Source organism: Acanthisitta chloris, unplaced genomic scaffold, assembly GCF_000695815.1.
Source record: "Acanthisitta chloris isolate BGI_N310 unplaced genomic scaffold, ASM69581v1 scaffold27917, whole genome shotgun sequence".
Classification (NCBI taxonomy): Eukaryota; Metazoa; Chordata; class Aves; order Passeriformes; family Acanthisittidae; genus Acanthisitta; species Acanthisitta chloris.
The window spans coordinates 65,028-80,051 of NW_008681421.1; the positions used below are offsets into that span (position 1 = coordinate 65,028).

At 46.2% G+C, this 15,024-nt stretch overlaps 1 protein-coding gene across 1 annotated transcript in view; it reads right to left on the minus strand.

The window, feature by feature from the left end:
- Positions 1-13,953, minus strand: part of LOC103805455 (unconventional myosin-XVB-like) — a 39,408-nt gene extending 25,455 nt beyond the window's left edge. The window contains exons 1-19 of the mRNA XM_009078106.1: positions 13,882-13,953; positions 12,067-12,270; positions 11,917-11,994; positions 10,660-10,769; positions 9,683-9,757; positions 9,217-9,313; positions 8,596-8,699; positions 7,417-7,480; positions 6,827-6,940; positions 5,184-5,345; positions 4,733-4,846; positions 4,242-4,300; positions 4,063-4,156; positions 3,594-3,689; positions 2,535-2,660; positions 2,081-2,158; positions 1,640-1,788; positions 1,501-1,546; positions 1,007-1,131 (exon numbers count right to left, since the gene is read on the minus strand). Coding sequence (XP_009076354.1) covers positions 1,007-1,131; positions 1,501-1,546; positions 1,640-1,788; positions 2,081-2,158; positions 2,535-2,660; positions 3,594-3,689; positions 4,063-4,156; positions 4,242-4,300; positions 4,733-4,846; positions 5,184-5,345; positions 6,827-6,940; positions 7,417-7,480; positions 8,596-8,699; positions 9,217-9,313; positions 9,683-9,757; positions 10,660-10,769; positions 11,917-11,994; positions 12,067-12,270; positions 13,882-13,953 — 1,967 coding nt within the window. The remainder of the gene's footprint in view (positions 1-1,006; positions 1,132-1,500; positions 1,547-1,639; positions 1,789-2,080; positions 2,159-2,534; positions 2,661-3,593; positions 3,690-4,062; positions 4,157-4,241; positions 4,301-4,732; positions 4,847-5,183; positions 5,346-6,826; positions 6,941-7,416; positions 7,481-8,595; positions 8,700-9,216; positions 9,314-9,682; positions 9,758-10,659; positions 10,770-11,916; positions 11,995-12,066; positions 12,271-13,881) is intronic.
- Positions 13,954-15,024: the final 1,071 nt, after the last annotated feature.

Here is a 15,024-nt window from a genome sequence, read left to right on the forward strand (position 1 = left end):
GGAGCCAACACGAGGAGGGGCTTGGCCAGGCACATCCCCACCTGGCTTGTCCCAGGCAAGGCCAAAGAGCTGTCCCTTGCCTGGCTTTTGGCTCCTGACCTTGCCTGGTAACCTCGGAAGTGAGCCTGAATGAGTGTGACTTTCTCCTGGAGGACACGGAGACGTCTGCGCTGGAGGAGGCATCGGAATTTCCTTTGCAGAGTAACGATAGCCCAGCTCTGCCTCTGGATCCATCGTCTCTCCAGCAGTTGCCTGGCCTTCTCCTTCAGAAAGACCTGGGCAAAGGCAGCAGCTGCTGAGCCACGAGGGAAGCATCAGCTTCTCTAAGAGCTGATCAATAATAAAAACTGCTGGTTTATCTCTTTGGAGGTTTTAAGGGTTCCTGCTAAGGCAACTGGGGAGGGCAGGAGGCACAGGTGCAGGTGATGGAGATGGATGTAATTGTGGAGGACAAGGAATCAGGGCATGATGAAGGTTAGTAGGTGGCAAAGGTAGAAGCTCAGATTTCCATCAAGGAATGATGGATATACAAAGGACTTGGCTACACTACTACAACAGTCTGGAGTCCGAGTCTCCTGTTTATCTGGAATGCTACAAATGCCTCCTTAATACTTGAGACAAGAAGCAAAGCATGAGAGGGAAAAGGCATGCAAGGTTCTCCCTTTCTGGGCAGAGAGCCAAGCTGCTCTCCAAGCTTCACCAGCCACTGAATCTGTGTCTGGGCCTGTGCAATTCGGATGGAATTCTCTATAGGCATCACCTTTGTTACTCCAATCTGATAGAGATCCGAGGGGTTCCCCACCACATGAGCCAGCACTGCTGCACAACCTTCTCTCTCCTCCGAGCAGCTGTGCCTCTGCCCAGCCAGGAGCCTGTACCTGGGACATGAGGGGTGGGATGAGAGGAGCCAGAGCTGCAGCTAGAACCCTCAGAGAGCAGATCACAGCGTGCTGAGTTCCTCCAGGGCTGAGTGGCTGAGGAATCCCAAGCCAATACACCACTGTACCTGGCCAGGAAGTCCTGGAATGGAAGACGGACTGGGTATCCTTCTTTTCTGATGTGGATAGCCTCCAGTATCCCAGAGTGTCGCAGCTGACAAGTGACATACTCCACATCAAAGATATTTGACAGCTGTGGAGAAAGGGCAGAAGGAAAATGTAAAACAGGAAAGAAATAAAGATAAAAGGGGGCAGAAGGCAGGGAGTTTAGAAAGGGTCTCCTATTGTCCTGTCCTGGGGTTAGAGCTTGTCATGGTCTGTGAGTGATGGAACATAAAATCCAACACATACATTGGTGTTCAGCTGACACTGGTCCCTGATCCTCCAGCAGAGGGTTAGCTCACATGGCCACAGGAAGGGTGAGAGACAGAGAGAGGAATAAAAGCTTCAAGCTATCAAATGAAGCAAAGAATTTCAAACCCCAACTGTGACTGGAGAGCTGTTGAAGAATGGACTTCAAGGACCTGAGGAACTCCATAAGGAGCTCAGGGTGCTGCCCTACCTTTTTGGGATTAGGGGTGATGCACCGAATGAAGAAGGCATGGCTCCTGGAAAACAGAGGGAAGAACATCTGAGCACCCTCCTCTCTGTGCTGATCCTGGAAGACTTCACACACTTCTGGGTGCAACCACATCTCTCACCTTCTCAGCTTGGCTGTGAGGTCCTGCAGAGACTGCTGGAATTTGGACACCAGTGTGGAAGCCTGAGGCTTGAGCCCTTTTCCCCTGGCCCCCAGCTTCCTTTGCTGACTATAGGCAGCTTTAGCCTTCTGGAAAATGTGAGATACCACCTGAAAAAAACAAAGAAATAACCAAAACTCCCTGAACTACCTGGAAAGAACAATCTCTTCTACCTGAAAGTAGGTGACCATTGCCCCTCCAAGTGCCAGAAACCCAGCTGCATCCTCAGACAGTCTGTGCATTTTACATATCAATTGTGAGCAAAGACAACTTGCTCAATTCCCAAGGGTCCTTCAGTAAAATCAAACTCCTGATCAGGATCTTTCTGCTTCCCATATGAAAGAAATGAGTGGCTCATTAGGTGCCTGCAATAGACCTCTTCCTCCTGAACCACTGCAGTACCTTGAGGCGGCTCTGAGAGAAGATGTCCAGCACCTCTGGACGCAGCTGGTCACGGTTTTTGTAAAGAAACTTGTGGACCTGTAGAGGCAAAGTCTGATTCAATGCACCATTCAGACCACCAACCACACAGACAAACATCCCTCTTACACGCACCTTGACTGGGGACAGGCACCTGGAGCAGAGGAACAAAGAGAAAGCCCTAGGAAATGATGCTGGCTCTTCCTGCTGCCACTAGGAGTGGAAAGGACAATGACTTCTGCTTTTAGGAGGGATTGCTACTTTTTCCCTTCACCTTGCCCAGCATGCTTTGACCCCTCACTGTTTTTCAGCAGCAACAGCTCTCCTGGATTTCCAGGGCTCTGAGACAAGCAGTGTAGGCTCTTGTGTAGCCAATATCTGTTTTGCCTCCAAGCTGGGCTGTTGCTCCAGCAGCTCCAAGCCCCTGTCAGCTCACCTGGTAGGTGACAGGACCTGCATAGTGCTTCACAGTGAACACTGGCAGAGGAAACTTGGGCTTGGTGTACCAAGGGCTATTTCCATGATGGTAGTGACACTTCTGGAGAAAGGTGTGGTCTGTGGCCTGCAAAGGAGATGACAAACACATTTCCTGCTGCTGCCACATATTCAGTAGGCTGAAAAGTCACTGTTAAGCCAAAGGTAAAACCACCTGTGCAAACACAATTCCTGCTCAGTCTGGATAACTGCCTCACCCCAGCCAGCCTGTGAAAGGGATCACAGGAGAGGCTAAGAGCTTCTCACCTGAGTCAGTGATGTCTGGTCATCCAGGATGCACAAGATGCCATGGGGTTTTGCAGTAAGGAAATCTAGGCATGACTCACTGTACATCTTGGAAATAGGAATCCAAGCTAACTGCTCTTGGCTATATTCCTCCTGCATGATAAAGACCAAATCCAGCCATGCAAACAAGAGCAAAAGGAGGAAGTTAACAGAGGCATTTGGTTTGTTTATCAGGAAGTTAGTGTTTCGCTGCTGTTAGGAACTTGCCTAAAATTATCTGATTTCGTCTTATGAAACTTCTTCTAAAGCCTCTAATGATTTTCCTGATTTAAGAGAGGAATGCTGCTAAGCTGATAAAGCAAACTGTAAAAGGCAACAAGTCTGATAAATGCACTTTAGCTGCCAGGACAGAAATGCTACATAAAATGCTACAAAGAATCCACCAAAAATGCTACGGAGAATCTGCCAAACAGGCTTTAGAAGTACCAGCTGAGGTGACGTCTGAGCTCCTTGATCCTGACCAACTCACTTAGACAACCTGTAAAAGGGAGCAAGGCACTAGTAAACTCCTGATTCCTTAATTTACTACAGAGTTAGCCAAACGTGTTAAGTAAGCAGCTCTTTGGACTAGGATTCCATGGATACTGCTTAAGAGGATCAAGTCTATTCAACTTCCGGCTCCCTGCTAAAGGATACTCTCCAGCTGAGGATGCCTCAGCTCGTTCCGTATGTGCTGCCTTAACATGCTGGTGTGAGTTCCACTGAGTCCATTTACCTCTTCCTGGGCAATGACACTCTGGCTGAAAAATTGCTGGAGATGCTCATTGGCAAAGTTGATGCAGAGCTGCTCTAAGCTGTTCACCTCTAGATCCTGCAAAGACAAAAAGGATCATCCCTTCCAACACCCACCAGCCCCAGCTGGTGCTGAGCTGAGCTGCTGGTTCTGATCAGTGTGAATGAACCTGAGGAACTCAAATCATCTTCTGTCTGGTTTGCAAGCTCTAGACCTGGCTTATTGACTAGGCTGAACAAGCTGTGAAGAAGCATGAAGAAGATTTACTTTTGGATGCACAGCCCCACCTATATATCCCATGGTTTTCAGCATTCATTGGAACACACACATTTTATCAGGAATCACAAGTATGCAACTCACAGGCCTCAATGAGCACATGCTCTTGCAGCCCAGACAATAGCAATAGAGTGGGAAAAACAACCTCAAAACCATGTATGTCCACAATGCCCACAGCACAGTCAGATTCCCAGGGAGCCAACCACTCATTGATCCTCAGCAGCAGCCACTCAAAGAGCAGGGAGTAGAGAGTCTTGGCAATGGAATCCCTGAGTGGGAGAAGGGAGCAAAACCAGTTACTGCAAAGACCCTTGAGTGCATCTCACCAACCCAGGCAACAGCAGCAGAAGTCACCTGGCATTGATGGCTCCTTCTACAGACAGAGGGGTGAAGATTCGATCATATGATGTTACCTAGGTACATAAAGAGACAGAATTTACTGCTATTCTCTCACAAATACTCTTTTAATACACAAAGAACTCAACCCAGTTAATAAATGGATGTGTTTTTCTATTTGGCTTGAGAATTTACCCAGGTATCAAAGAAAAAAAAAGGAAAAGCAGAATTTTGCTGCCACAGTTCTGTGTGGGAGTTCAGCTGGCCAGAGCATAAATCCTGAACCCACTTCATGTCATACAAGAGCCCTCCAAGATATGAGTTCTACCATCTTTACAGAGCTGCACTGAGGCGTTCTGCCCATCTCAACAATTTTACTCCTGCTCTTACCTCCCAGATCTTGGACCTCCTAAGGCTGTGGTCCTTCTGCTGACAGAGCAATGGGCTAGGACATCCCACACTTCAGGATGAATGAGAAATCAAAGATTAAACATTAATCAGGTACTCACAGTGACACGATGAGTGACAGCACTTTGCAGGAAATCTGCTGAGACACACAACAAATTGGCCACAATCTGAATCTCGGTGTCGCTGGCAATGGCTGCGTGTTCATAGGATTCATTCTGAACAACAGAGAACAACAGATGCAACTGTGGATGGGATATGAGGTCCCACTAGTATTAATATTCTCACCAGCACCTCAGCTGCACAGAGCTGGTCACAACCTAGGCAAAACACCAGCATCTAGGTCCATTTTGGCTCCTCAAAGAGCAGCCCAAGCTCTAATGACCTTTGGTTGCCTCTCATTCCTGTCCCTGTCTAAGTCAGTCTAGAAAGAACAGAATAGTCTTCAAAGGATGTCATCTTCAATCAGGAATAATGCCCCTGGCCCCATCACACTGGATAACAGGAATATTCAGCACAAATAGCCCATTCCCAAGCTGCCAAGGGTTACTGTACCTCATAGGAGGTAAAGCAGATGTTCCCCAGTTGCAGAATGGCAGCCAGGACAGCCCAGGTGGAGCTCAGCTGATCATCTGAGAGGCTGATTCCTTCCAGAGCTTGCACCAAGACCAGAAAGTCCTGACCATCCTCCTTTCCCAGGACATCACATGCTCTGCCCTGAAAGAGCAGGGACAGATAACCATGATCAGTCCCTTTCGCCCAGGCTGGAGCTGAGCTACCAACAGCAATATTCTGAGTAGTTCAAGGTTTTAAGGACTGGAAAAGGCACCACTAGTGGGAGCTCAGCATTCGTGACAGACCAGTCTCTTTTTCTCTCTGGAGGTTTAAGAGTAAGATCTCTCTTGCCCACACATGCCAAGTTTCTGTTGTGGTTCCAGTACAAGCAGCCCAGCTGCCCCTTGCCCATTGCTGGAGTGCAGCTGGAGGGAGAAGGGATGCCAGAATCGACTCCAAAGTAAGTCATGGCAGAGTCACTACCCCAAATGGTACCAGAACCCAATGTGTCAAGACTCTCTGGGTTCTGTGCACCCAGAGATCCACCCTGGGTATTAATCTGTCTCACCTCTGCCAGAGCTTCACTGTAACATGGGTTTATCACTTCTGCTTCTTGTGCTTTTCTCTACAGGGGGACACTCCTAACAACTGCCTGTGACCCTGAAGTCCACAGAAATCCTGGGCCAGAGGGGGCTGCAGAACCTGTTGGTGTACAAGGGCATTCTTTGACCATCTATCCAGCTGCTCAGATTCCAATGAGACAAGGATGAGGTCGGACCAGCCCTTGGGCTTCATCTTCCCAAGACAAAGATCCAAGATAGATTTTGTCAGCATCTGCTAACTTCTTTATGCATGATTTGATCTATTCCCCTTTCTTTTTCTGAGACATTCCTGTTAACTATCACCTTGAAGAGTTTAGTTTACAATGCTCTGCCGACCAGGAACATCACTCATTAAGGGATGGGCCCTTAATTGCCTTCCATCCTTGAGTCATTAATGGTACTTGTCCATTCCTTGCCCCAAGGCAAGGTGATAGCAATCACCATCGAGGATTCCTCACATAGCCAAGCAGCTGGGATGAGTTTGGCCACCTGGGAAAGCTGACTCACAGGGCTGAAATAGGAAAGATCTCTTGCTGTTGTTGTGACCTCCTTGAGTATGGAAAGCAATCTTAAACAAAAACAAAGAAACAAAAACCCCAACACACACAAAAAAAAGAGGTGTTCCAAGATTATGGCTCGCCATAAGTCTGGCAAACAATTTTCCAATTTAAATAATTGCAATCAGCAGTATATAACACCTTCAGTGGTTTAAAATTTGACTCTGACTCAGTCGATGAAGCAATTGCAAATACAAGGAAAGGCAAGGAGAACAGGATTTCTTCACCACACGATGGAGCCATGGACCTACACAAGGACTCCTTTAAAAGGCTTTTTTTGGGAGCAGAAGGGGACTGAAAGGTGACAAAAAGATCACATGAGAGATAAATGTATTTAGGTCAGATGTGAGAAGAAGCAGAGCAGACTTCAGCATCGTTCTGTGAAGGGGAAGTAGGGAAGCAAAGAGGCTCACTAGCCAAACAGAAGTGATGTCTTGGCCATTTCACTCTATCAGCTGCTGCTGAACATCCTCATCTCACTCACCTGATTCAGGTAAAAGTAGGACTCTGCCTCTTGCAAGTACATCTCCTCTTTCTGCTCCACAGGAAGCCCAGCCAGCAGCTCATAAAACACATGGTAGTTCCTCTCACCGTGGGCCTGACAGAGAACACATTCATAGACCTGACTCATATCCAGCTCCAGAACCCTACGGAACACTCAAAGAGTAGGACATAAACTCTGAAGTCAGCCAGACAAGACCAAAACCATTTAATTTGGAAATGTTCCAGGGTTTCTCACTGACACCTTAAGAGCATTCTATCTGAGAGCAGTTCCTTCCACACAGCTCCAGTGTTTGACCTTTTCCACACTTCAGACTTTGAGAAAAATTAGTTGAGGAAAGATTTAACTTCCAGTAATCCCTAACAAGTGGCTTAATTCAACTTGTTTGAGGCAGAGTGACCTCCTGTTTTATTCAGATACAATAAGTGATCACCCTGTGCTACACAGTGGACATAGTTCTTGTTAACAGAAGAAATGAGAGGTAATTTTCATAGTAATTCCCACTCCTGTTATGTAACAGTGTATTTAAGGTTAAATATGAATAAGGGAGAGAGGAAGACACTGGTCCTCACCTGAAACACCACACGAGACTTCTCCAGCAGGTACTGGGAGATGGATGTTCCCACCACAGCACCACTGAGATAAGACAACAGGAGATCCTGTCAGAAGGTAGGGACAGGCTTTCTGCAGTCCCATGTCTCCACAGAAAGGAAGGATCTAAGGGATATAGTCCACAAGAATTTCCAAAATATTTTGGCAAAGTTGTGGGACTTTCAGGGAAACCAAACAACCATGGCACAAGAGGGAAGGTCCTGACATGGGTAGGAATGAAGGTGAATCCTCTTAACAGTGAGAGTCAACCACTAGAGTTCCACAGTGTGTCTGTACCTGACCTGTAAGTGAAGGTTTGGTAAGTGATGCTGAGCAGCAAAGTGACAAAGCTTCCTGCTTGTTTGAAACCATTCAAGGCAGTGAGGATGAATTGTCAATAAATGCAGACAGACCTTACAGTGCAGAGTGAGCAAGAAAATGGCACATGAAATCCACTGTCAATAAATGCAAAGGGATGGATACAGGCCCAGCTTCACATATAAACTGACAGGCTCCAAATGAACCATTGCTGCTTAGGCTCACCTGGGGGTTATGATAGACATGAAAGAATCAGCTCAGTGCTTGGCAACAGTCAGAGAAAAACCCCAAACAAACAAACCAAACCCAGAGGTTAGAAAGGAGGCAGGTTCAAAACAAAAAGGTGTTTTTCACAGAACTGGTTAGACCTGTAGAACTCTTGTGGAAGGCTGTTGCAGAGGCATGAAGTGTGTATGAGTCCAAGAGGAAACTGGAAAACCACAGGAGACTCAGGAAAACTCCTGAGCTGCTGCAAATGGTTAAGAGCTCACAGAGTGTTAGAGAAAACCATTGCATCTATTTGGCCTGTTCTTGCCTCAGTGATTGCTTGTGGCCAGTGTTGGGGACACACCACTGTATTAGATGTTTTCTTGGTATAAATCAGTTCAGCAATTCTTATGTTCTTAGTTCATCACTCACCTTGAGAAGTAAAATCTATTCTTTTGTGGAGGGAACCTAAGCGAAATAGAGGTGTAATCTCACCCTCTTCCTATCCTGCTGATAACCAAAGTGGAGGGGATGGAAGGCTATTGCATGAGCTCTAAGCACTGCTAGACCTTTCCTCACCCAAGAAGCCCTTGGCAGCTGGAAGAACAGCACCCCAAGGTGTTCCTTCAACTCACTGTCGCAGGTGGATGTTCAGAAGCTTTCCAAAACGGCTTGAGTTGTCATTGAGGATGGTTCTTGCATTTCCAAAACTCTCCAGGATGGGTAGGACATTGCAGGGCTTGAAGAAAAGAGGGAGAGAACACTTGGGTAGCAATCATGAGGTTATAAACCCCCAAAGGGACTCAAGCAACTGTTAGTTTGAAAATCCAAGGAAAATGAGACTTCACTGGTATAAATCTTGCCTGGCTAAAAAAAAAAACAACTCTTTAAAAATGTATATTGGTGTAATTATATCTAGCCAGTGATGAGTTGCTCTGTGAGCTCTTTACCTTCACTGCTATGATCTTTCAATTCTGTTCTGTGTTTGTTCAGATTCACCTCCCAAACTCTGCTGTAAGCTCTCTATGGCAAGTAGGTAAGACAGACACAGCTCTCTATGCAGCATCAGGCCTTCCACATACTAAACTACACAACAACAAACACATCAGCTGTCCTCATGTCCTTATGGGAGCTTCACCTTGGACCACAAGCCATCCAAAGTCCAGCTCAGATAAACAGAAACCAAGGAACACATCAGCAGCTCCTGCTCCTTGCCCAACCATCGTGGCATACAGCCAGTCCCTGTTGCCTCTTACCTGTCTGATCCTGTGGCTGTCAGATCTCTGGTACAGCATGGTCAGGTATTGCACAATTGCTTTGGCAGCTTCTGTTTTACCTGATCCACTGTGTCCACTGGAGGAACAAGAGGTAAGGATCTGGCATCAACACAGAATTGCCTAATCTAGACACATCAGAGGCTTTGTTACAGCAAATCAGTGAGGTTGTACTGATTTACAGCAACTGAAGATCACCTACTGCTTGAAATACAGCTCGATAAAGAGTAAGATTCCATTAAGGAATGCCAAACACCTTCTCTTGCACTCCTCTGAACTGATGTGAAACTGAATTCAAACAGTATTTCTGCAGAGTAAAATAAAAATCCAATTTATTCAGGTTCTCACACAAGAGCCGGAATGATCCACTTAGCAACAGTGAAATGCAAAGATGGAAATTTTCCATAAAGAAATTAACAGACCTTCAAGAAAGTCCCTCATCTCCTACCTGATGACGACACACTGCTCCTGCCCTGATGACTGGGACAGCGTGTAGGCCATTTCTGCTATGGCAAAGATGTGTCTAGATGGACAGGAAAAAAATACCCTGTTAACTGATCTCACATTTCTGCCTCACAAATACAGCACCAAAAGGTTACTCATCAGTGATCTGCATCAGAGATGTGTCAGATTATGAGTTCAAACTGAAGGAGGGAAAGTCTAGGTTGGATGTGGGAAAAAAAGTTTTTTCCTGTGAGGGTGGTGAGACACTGTCCCAGGTTGCCCAGGGAGGCTGTGGCTGCCCCAACCCTGGCAGTGTTCAAAACCAGGGTGGACAAAGCCTTGAGCAACCTGGTCTAGTGAGGAGGTGTCTCTGCCCAGGGCAGGGGGCTGGGACTAGATGATCTGTAAGGTCCATTCCAACCCCTAAATTCTGTGAATCTATGATTCAGTATCTTGACCTGAGAAATGTGATGAGCCAGGAAAATCAGAAACTTTGTTCTCTGCTGGCACCAGGGTAATAACACTGTTACCACTGTGTTCTGCCTACCTTGGTAGGTCTGGCAAGGCTGGACCAGTGATAGCAGTGGGAGCACATCCTGCCAGAACACATAGGTACAGTCCCACCAAGGTCTGAATTCAGGATCTTCAACCAGTACTGAAGAAACTTGACCTAAGGATCATAGAATTTGGGTTGGGAGGGACCTTAAAGCTAATCTCATTCCACCCCCTGCCACGGGGGCAGGGACATCTTCCACTAGACCAGGTTGCTGCAAGCTCCATCCAACCTGGCCTGGAACACTTCCAGGGATGAACTTTAGCTTGAAAAAATTACAGGTCTGAGCAACTACAACTTTGCCAAATGGGTTGTTCACTTACTGTGATGTTCATAGTCCTCAATCAGACAGCTGGAGGAAAATAAAATACTTTCTGAGGCACAAATAGAACAGAGTTGAGAGAGTTATTTGACAAAGAGAAACATACGGAGCATTTTTTGAGAGAGTCCCTTGATGGTACTGCGTAGCCACATCTTCAGAGTAGATACTGAGGTCTTTGAAAGGATTCACAGAAACCAAAATTTGCCCAATGTAAGTCTAGGACAAAAATAAGAAAGGTAAAAACAAAAAAATCTGGTGGCTTCTTAGAATTTTCTGAATGAGGAATGCAACAGGATGTATATATCAATTCAAATATTTAGATGCCTTTTAAAGGAATACTGAATATTCTGACTCTCCTGACAGTCTATTCAGGGCACAGTGTTTCGGTGGTCACTTTCAAAGCTCTGTCATAAATATTTGGAGGTAACTGGTCACTCACTGGTCTGTGATCATCTTCTCTTGTCTGTTCTCCAAGCTTCACATGACATTTGAGGCACAGGTTTGAACTAACGAGCCAATAAATGAAAATGAGAACAATTAGCCATCCAGAACTAGCTCTGGACTGCAACACTGTGAATTGTTTGCAGAAACTCTGAGGTTTCTTCTCAAGACCCACAATTTTTTACTCAGAACTGCTTTGCTAATATAGGAGAGTCCCACCAGGAGCAGCTAAGGCTAAAGCAGAGCCCAAGTGTCTCACAGGTTGGCAACAAATACCAGAACTACAGAGAAATCTTTGGAACTCACAGATTTTACCCCAAATATTTCATGCTATGTATTTCCTGAGCAAAAGCTGTGTAAGGACCCTTTGAATTGCTGTTCCCAGTAATGAGTGAGCTCTTGTGCTACTTGGTGTGTTATTAAAGCTTGATGGAATAATAGAAATCATTTTTCCCTTAAAGCTCATTGTTCAGAATGAATAAACACTGAAGGAAACCAAACCAAACCAAACCCCAATGCCCATACATAAATGAGATTGCGATGGAACCTCTTCTTCAGGCACAGCAGGACTGAGCTCTCACAAACTTCCCTACAAACAGAGGAAAGGATTTGTCAGCCACAAACTTGACTTGCATGTGTTACTATTAAGCTTTCTGCCCTCCCAAGGATTTTGTAGGAGCCTGGGATCTGAAACTATTCACTGCCTTCATGTGGTTCCAGGATTAAAGACATCAGAGAACAGAGCTGCCAAAGCCCAGAACACCCAGCCTGTCCTTCTCTGTGTGGTCACACCTCCTTGCACACTTCCTTTGCAGTTGTTTATTTCGACAGGATGGCAGGAGTAGAGGACAGATGTGAGGGTAACAACAGCTTTGCAGGGTAACAAGCAAACCCCCATGACCTTGAATGAGCTGCAGAATACCACAGAGGACACATACTCCAGTCTGGTTAGATCTTCAATCTCCTCAACTTCCACAGATCTGTCTTCACACAGATACACCTGAAATGCAGAGATACATTACTGAAAATCAGGAGCTCAGTTTCATTCCAGTGCTGGAGACAACAGCTGTACCTGTTTCTGCATAAACTCCATCTCTAGCATATTGTCAGGGACATCTTCTGCCACCCACTGATCCCTGCAGACCTTCTTCACACGGCTGCTGGACAGCTGTGGGTCCTTGTAGATGGCCCATTTGCTCAGGTTCTCGATGGTGAGTCGTGGCAGCAGCAGCTCAGAGTTCAGCCATGCTGCAGGATCACAGCCCTGAGCCTGCTGCTGAGACCAGTGAACACAAGGTGTGACTCCTGAAGTCTGAAGGACAACTGAACCCTCTTTGACATCTACCTCACTGGAATAATCTGATGTGCATACTGGATCCTCTTCTCGCTGCAGAAGGACACGTTGTTCACTGTTTCTCTGGCTTTGATCCATCAGAGATCTGGGAAGATCACATTTGAATCTGAAACTCTGTTGCACAGGTGTGACAGATTTTCTGTCTGACAGACATCTCTGTTTCTGCTGGGAATGACCATTCCCAAAGCCCCTGAACAAGGAGTTCTTAGCCTTGACCAAGGTGTGGACTCTGGGGAATACTACAGCAAACTTGGCACTGTTCTTCTCACCCGAGCATGGAAAGGAATGCTTGGATTCCCCATGAAGAGGGGAATCACCAGAAGGCAAGTCCATGTGTCCAACTTCCTCTGCTGTTTTAGGCCCACCCTTCCTCTCCACTAATGAAGATTCTTTGTCACTTGGCTCAGTCCTTCCCAACTCTTCAGTTGCACCAGAGAAGGCTTTGCCAGATTGACCAATCCAACCAGCAGTGCTTAGAATCCGAATTGCCATTCTACTTCTGAATCTAAAAGGTTTACTGCTCTTCTTCCTCTTCCCAAATTTCTTCAGGAGCCACCTCGAAATGCCAATGGCACGGGCCACGCTCAGCAGACGAGCTTTCAGCCTCGCTGTCCTGGAAGGTTTGGTGACTTTTCTGAAACTAGAATGGGTGTGTAAGCACTTGGATCCTTTCCCCTGATGCACATGTCCTGTTTCAGAAGATGCCTCTGCAACCACTCCTTCAGCTTTCTCTTTTTTTCCCTCTGAAGTCTGGCCTGAACTCTGTTTAGCTTTTCCAATAACTTTCCCAACTTTCTTCTTCTTTCTGAGGAGTGGTTTATCAGATGATTTTTTTGTAAAGGTGGAGCTGCTGGAAGTATTTAGTGTTTTCTCTCCAACCCCTTGAGCTACGTTGGGTTCTTTTTGTGTACTGAGGCTTTCTAGAATTGTGGGTTTTGCACAGATGCTTTCAACATTTTTCAGGTCAGAGTTGGTTCCCAGGGCCATCTGGACAGGATTTGGTTTACAGCTTGTTAATAGTTTGGTCTCAGCGTTTTTGTGTTTGTTTTTCAGACTGAGAGGGGTTTGGGATTGAGAAGAATGTTTCTTTGCAAGCATCATTGCTGCTAGCTCCTGCTTGCTGCACTCTGATGAACTGTCCCTCTGTCTTTGTCCCACTTCTTCAACTTGTTCTGTGATCTCACACCTCCCAGGCTTCTCCTTCAATGTCCTCTGCTGTTTGGAGAGCAAAGGGCTCTCTTCCAGTGCACTGTCTTCATCATTCACCTCATCTTCCTGCTCAGATCCATGAGGTACTTTGCCAAGCTCAGGGTGGAGTTTTGCTTTCACAGCAGTAGGCACTGGTGGGTTTGTTGCATTTTCTTTTCCTTCATCACTGTTCTCTTCAGTGCCTTTCTCCTCATTGCTGTCAGATTTAGCATGTGCATCTTCTGATAACTCTTGAACTCTGTCATTTTCTAGTGTATTTTCATTGTCTACGTCATTATTTTCTCTGTTCTTAAGTCTCTTAACTTGTAATCCTGAAATCTTTACCTCATCATCTGGCTCACAGCTCTCAGCAGTAACAGACTTTGGATGTGCCAATGTGTTGTCTTGCTTCTCCATCTTCGCTTCTGCTTCCAGTCCTGCAAATTCAGTGCCTTCATCCTCAGATTCATTTCTTCCATCTGTAGTCACCTGCTCCCTTTCAGGTTCTATAGATGCTCCATTGCTTTCATCAACCAGCTCCTTGCAGCCTTTTCCTTCAGCCACAGGAGGATCTTCAAGCACAGCTTCTTCCTCACTGTTGCCATCTTCCTCTGATGAACTGTTTTTCTCTCCTGAAGAACTGCTCTTCTCTTCTGAACAACTGCTGTTGTCCTCACTGCTGGAAGTGCTGCCCACTACAGTCTCTTTTGTACTCTTAGCATGGACTGCGCTGCTGGAGTCAGAGCAGGAGCCACCTGAGCTTTCCAGGCTATTTTCTTCTGCCCTTTCAGTGACAACAATCCTGCCATGTCTTCCTACTTGCTTTTTCCCAGTCCTCTCACCTTTTCCCTGTACCATACTGCCTTGGGATTGTGAACCTGATTTCTGCTCAGAAGCTTCCCTAAAGCCATGATTCCCTCTGTGCTTTCCCCTGGGGTTCTGTACCTTCTCTGATGAGTTGTGTTTCTGAAAAGAGCCTCCAGCACTTTGCTCTGAAATTGCCTTCGTGGACTGTGACTTGGTGACTTTTCCACTAACACCAACACCTGTTCCACACTTCTTTTTCAAACTGTGTTTCTTGCTGGTTGTGGTGGATTTATCCTCCTTGTTGCTGCTGTCCTCACTTTCCTGTCCTGATGCCGTTTCCCGTTGCTTGCAGACCTTTCCTTTTTTCCCCTCCAACCTGGACATTAACTGTTCTCTGTGTTTTCTCCCCAGACCAGATTCACTTTTCTCATTTCTCTTGTAGGCTCTTCTGCCATGGAATAACCTTTTGTTACCATTTTCTTTGCTTCCTTGAGGCTCCCTCAGCCTCTGGATTTTTAAGGACTCTTCTTCAGGGGTGTCACCTTGGCCAGGCAATGACTCTTTGCCCTTCAGCTTCCCTCCACTCTTACCTTCCCACTGCTTCCCACAGTGGATCTTGGAGTCTCCTGGGGAACTTTTTGTCTCACAATTCAACACTTTCTCTTTTCTAACCTTTCTGTG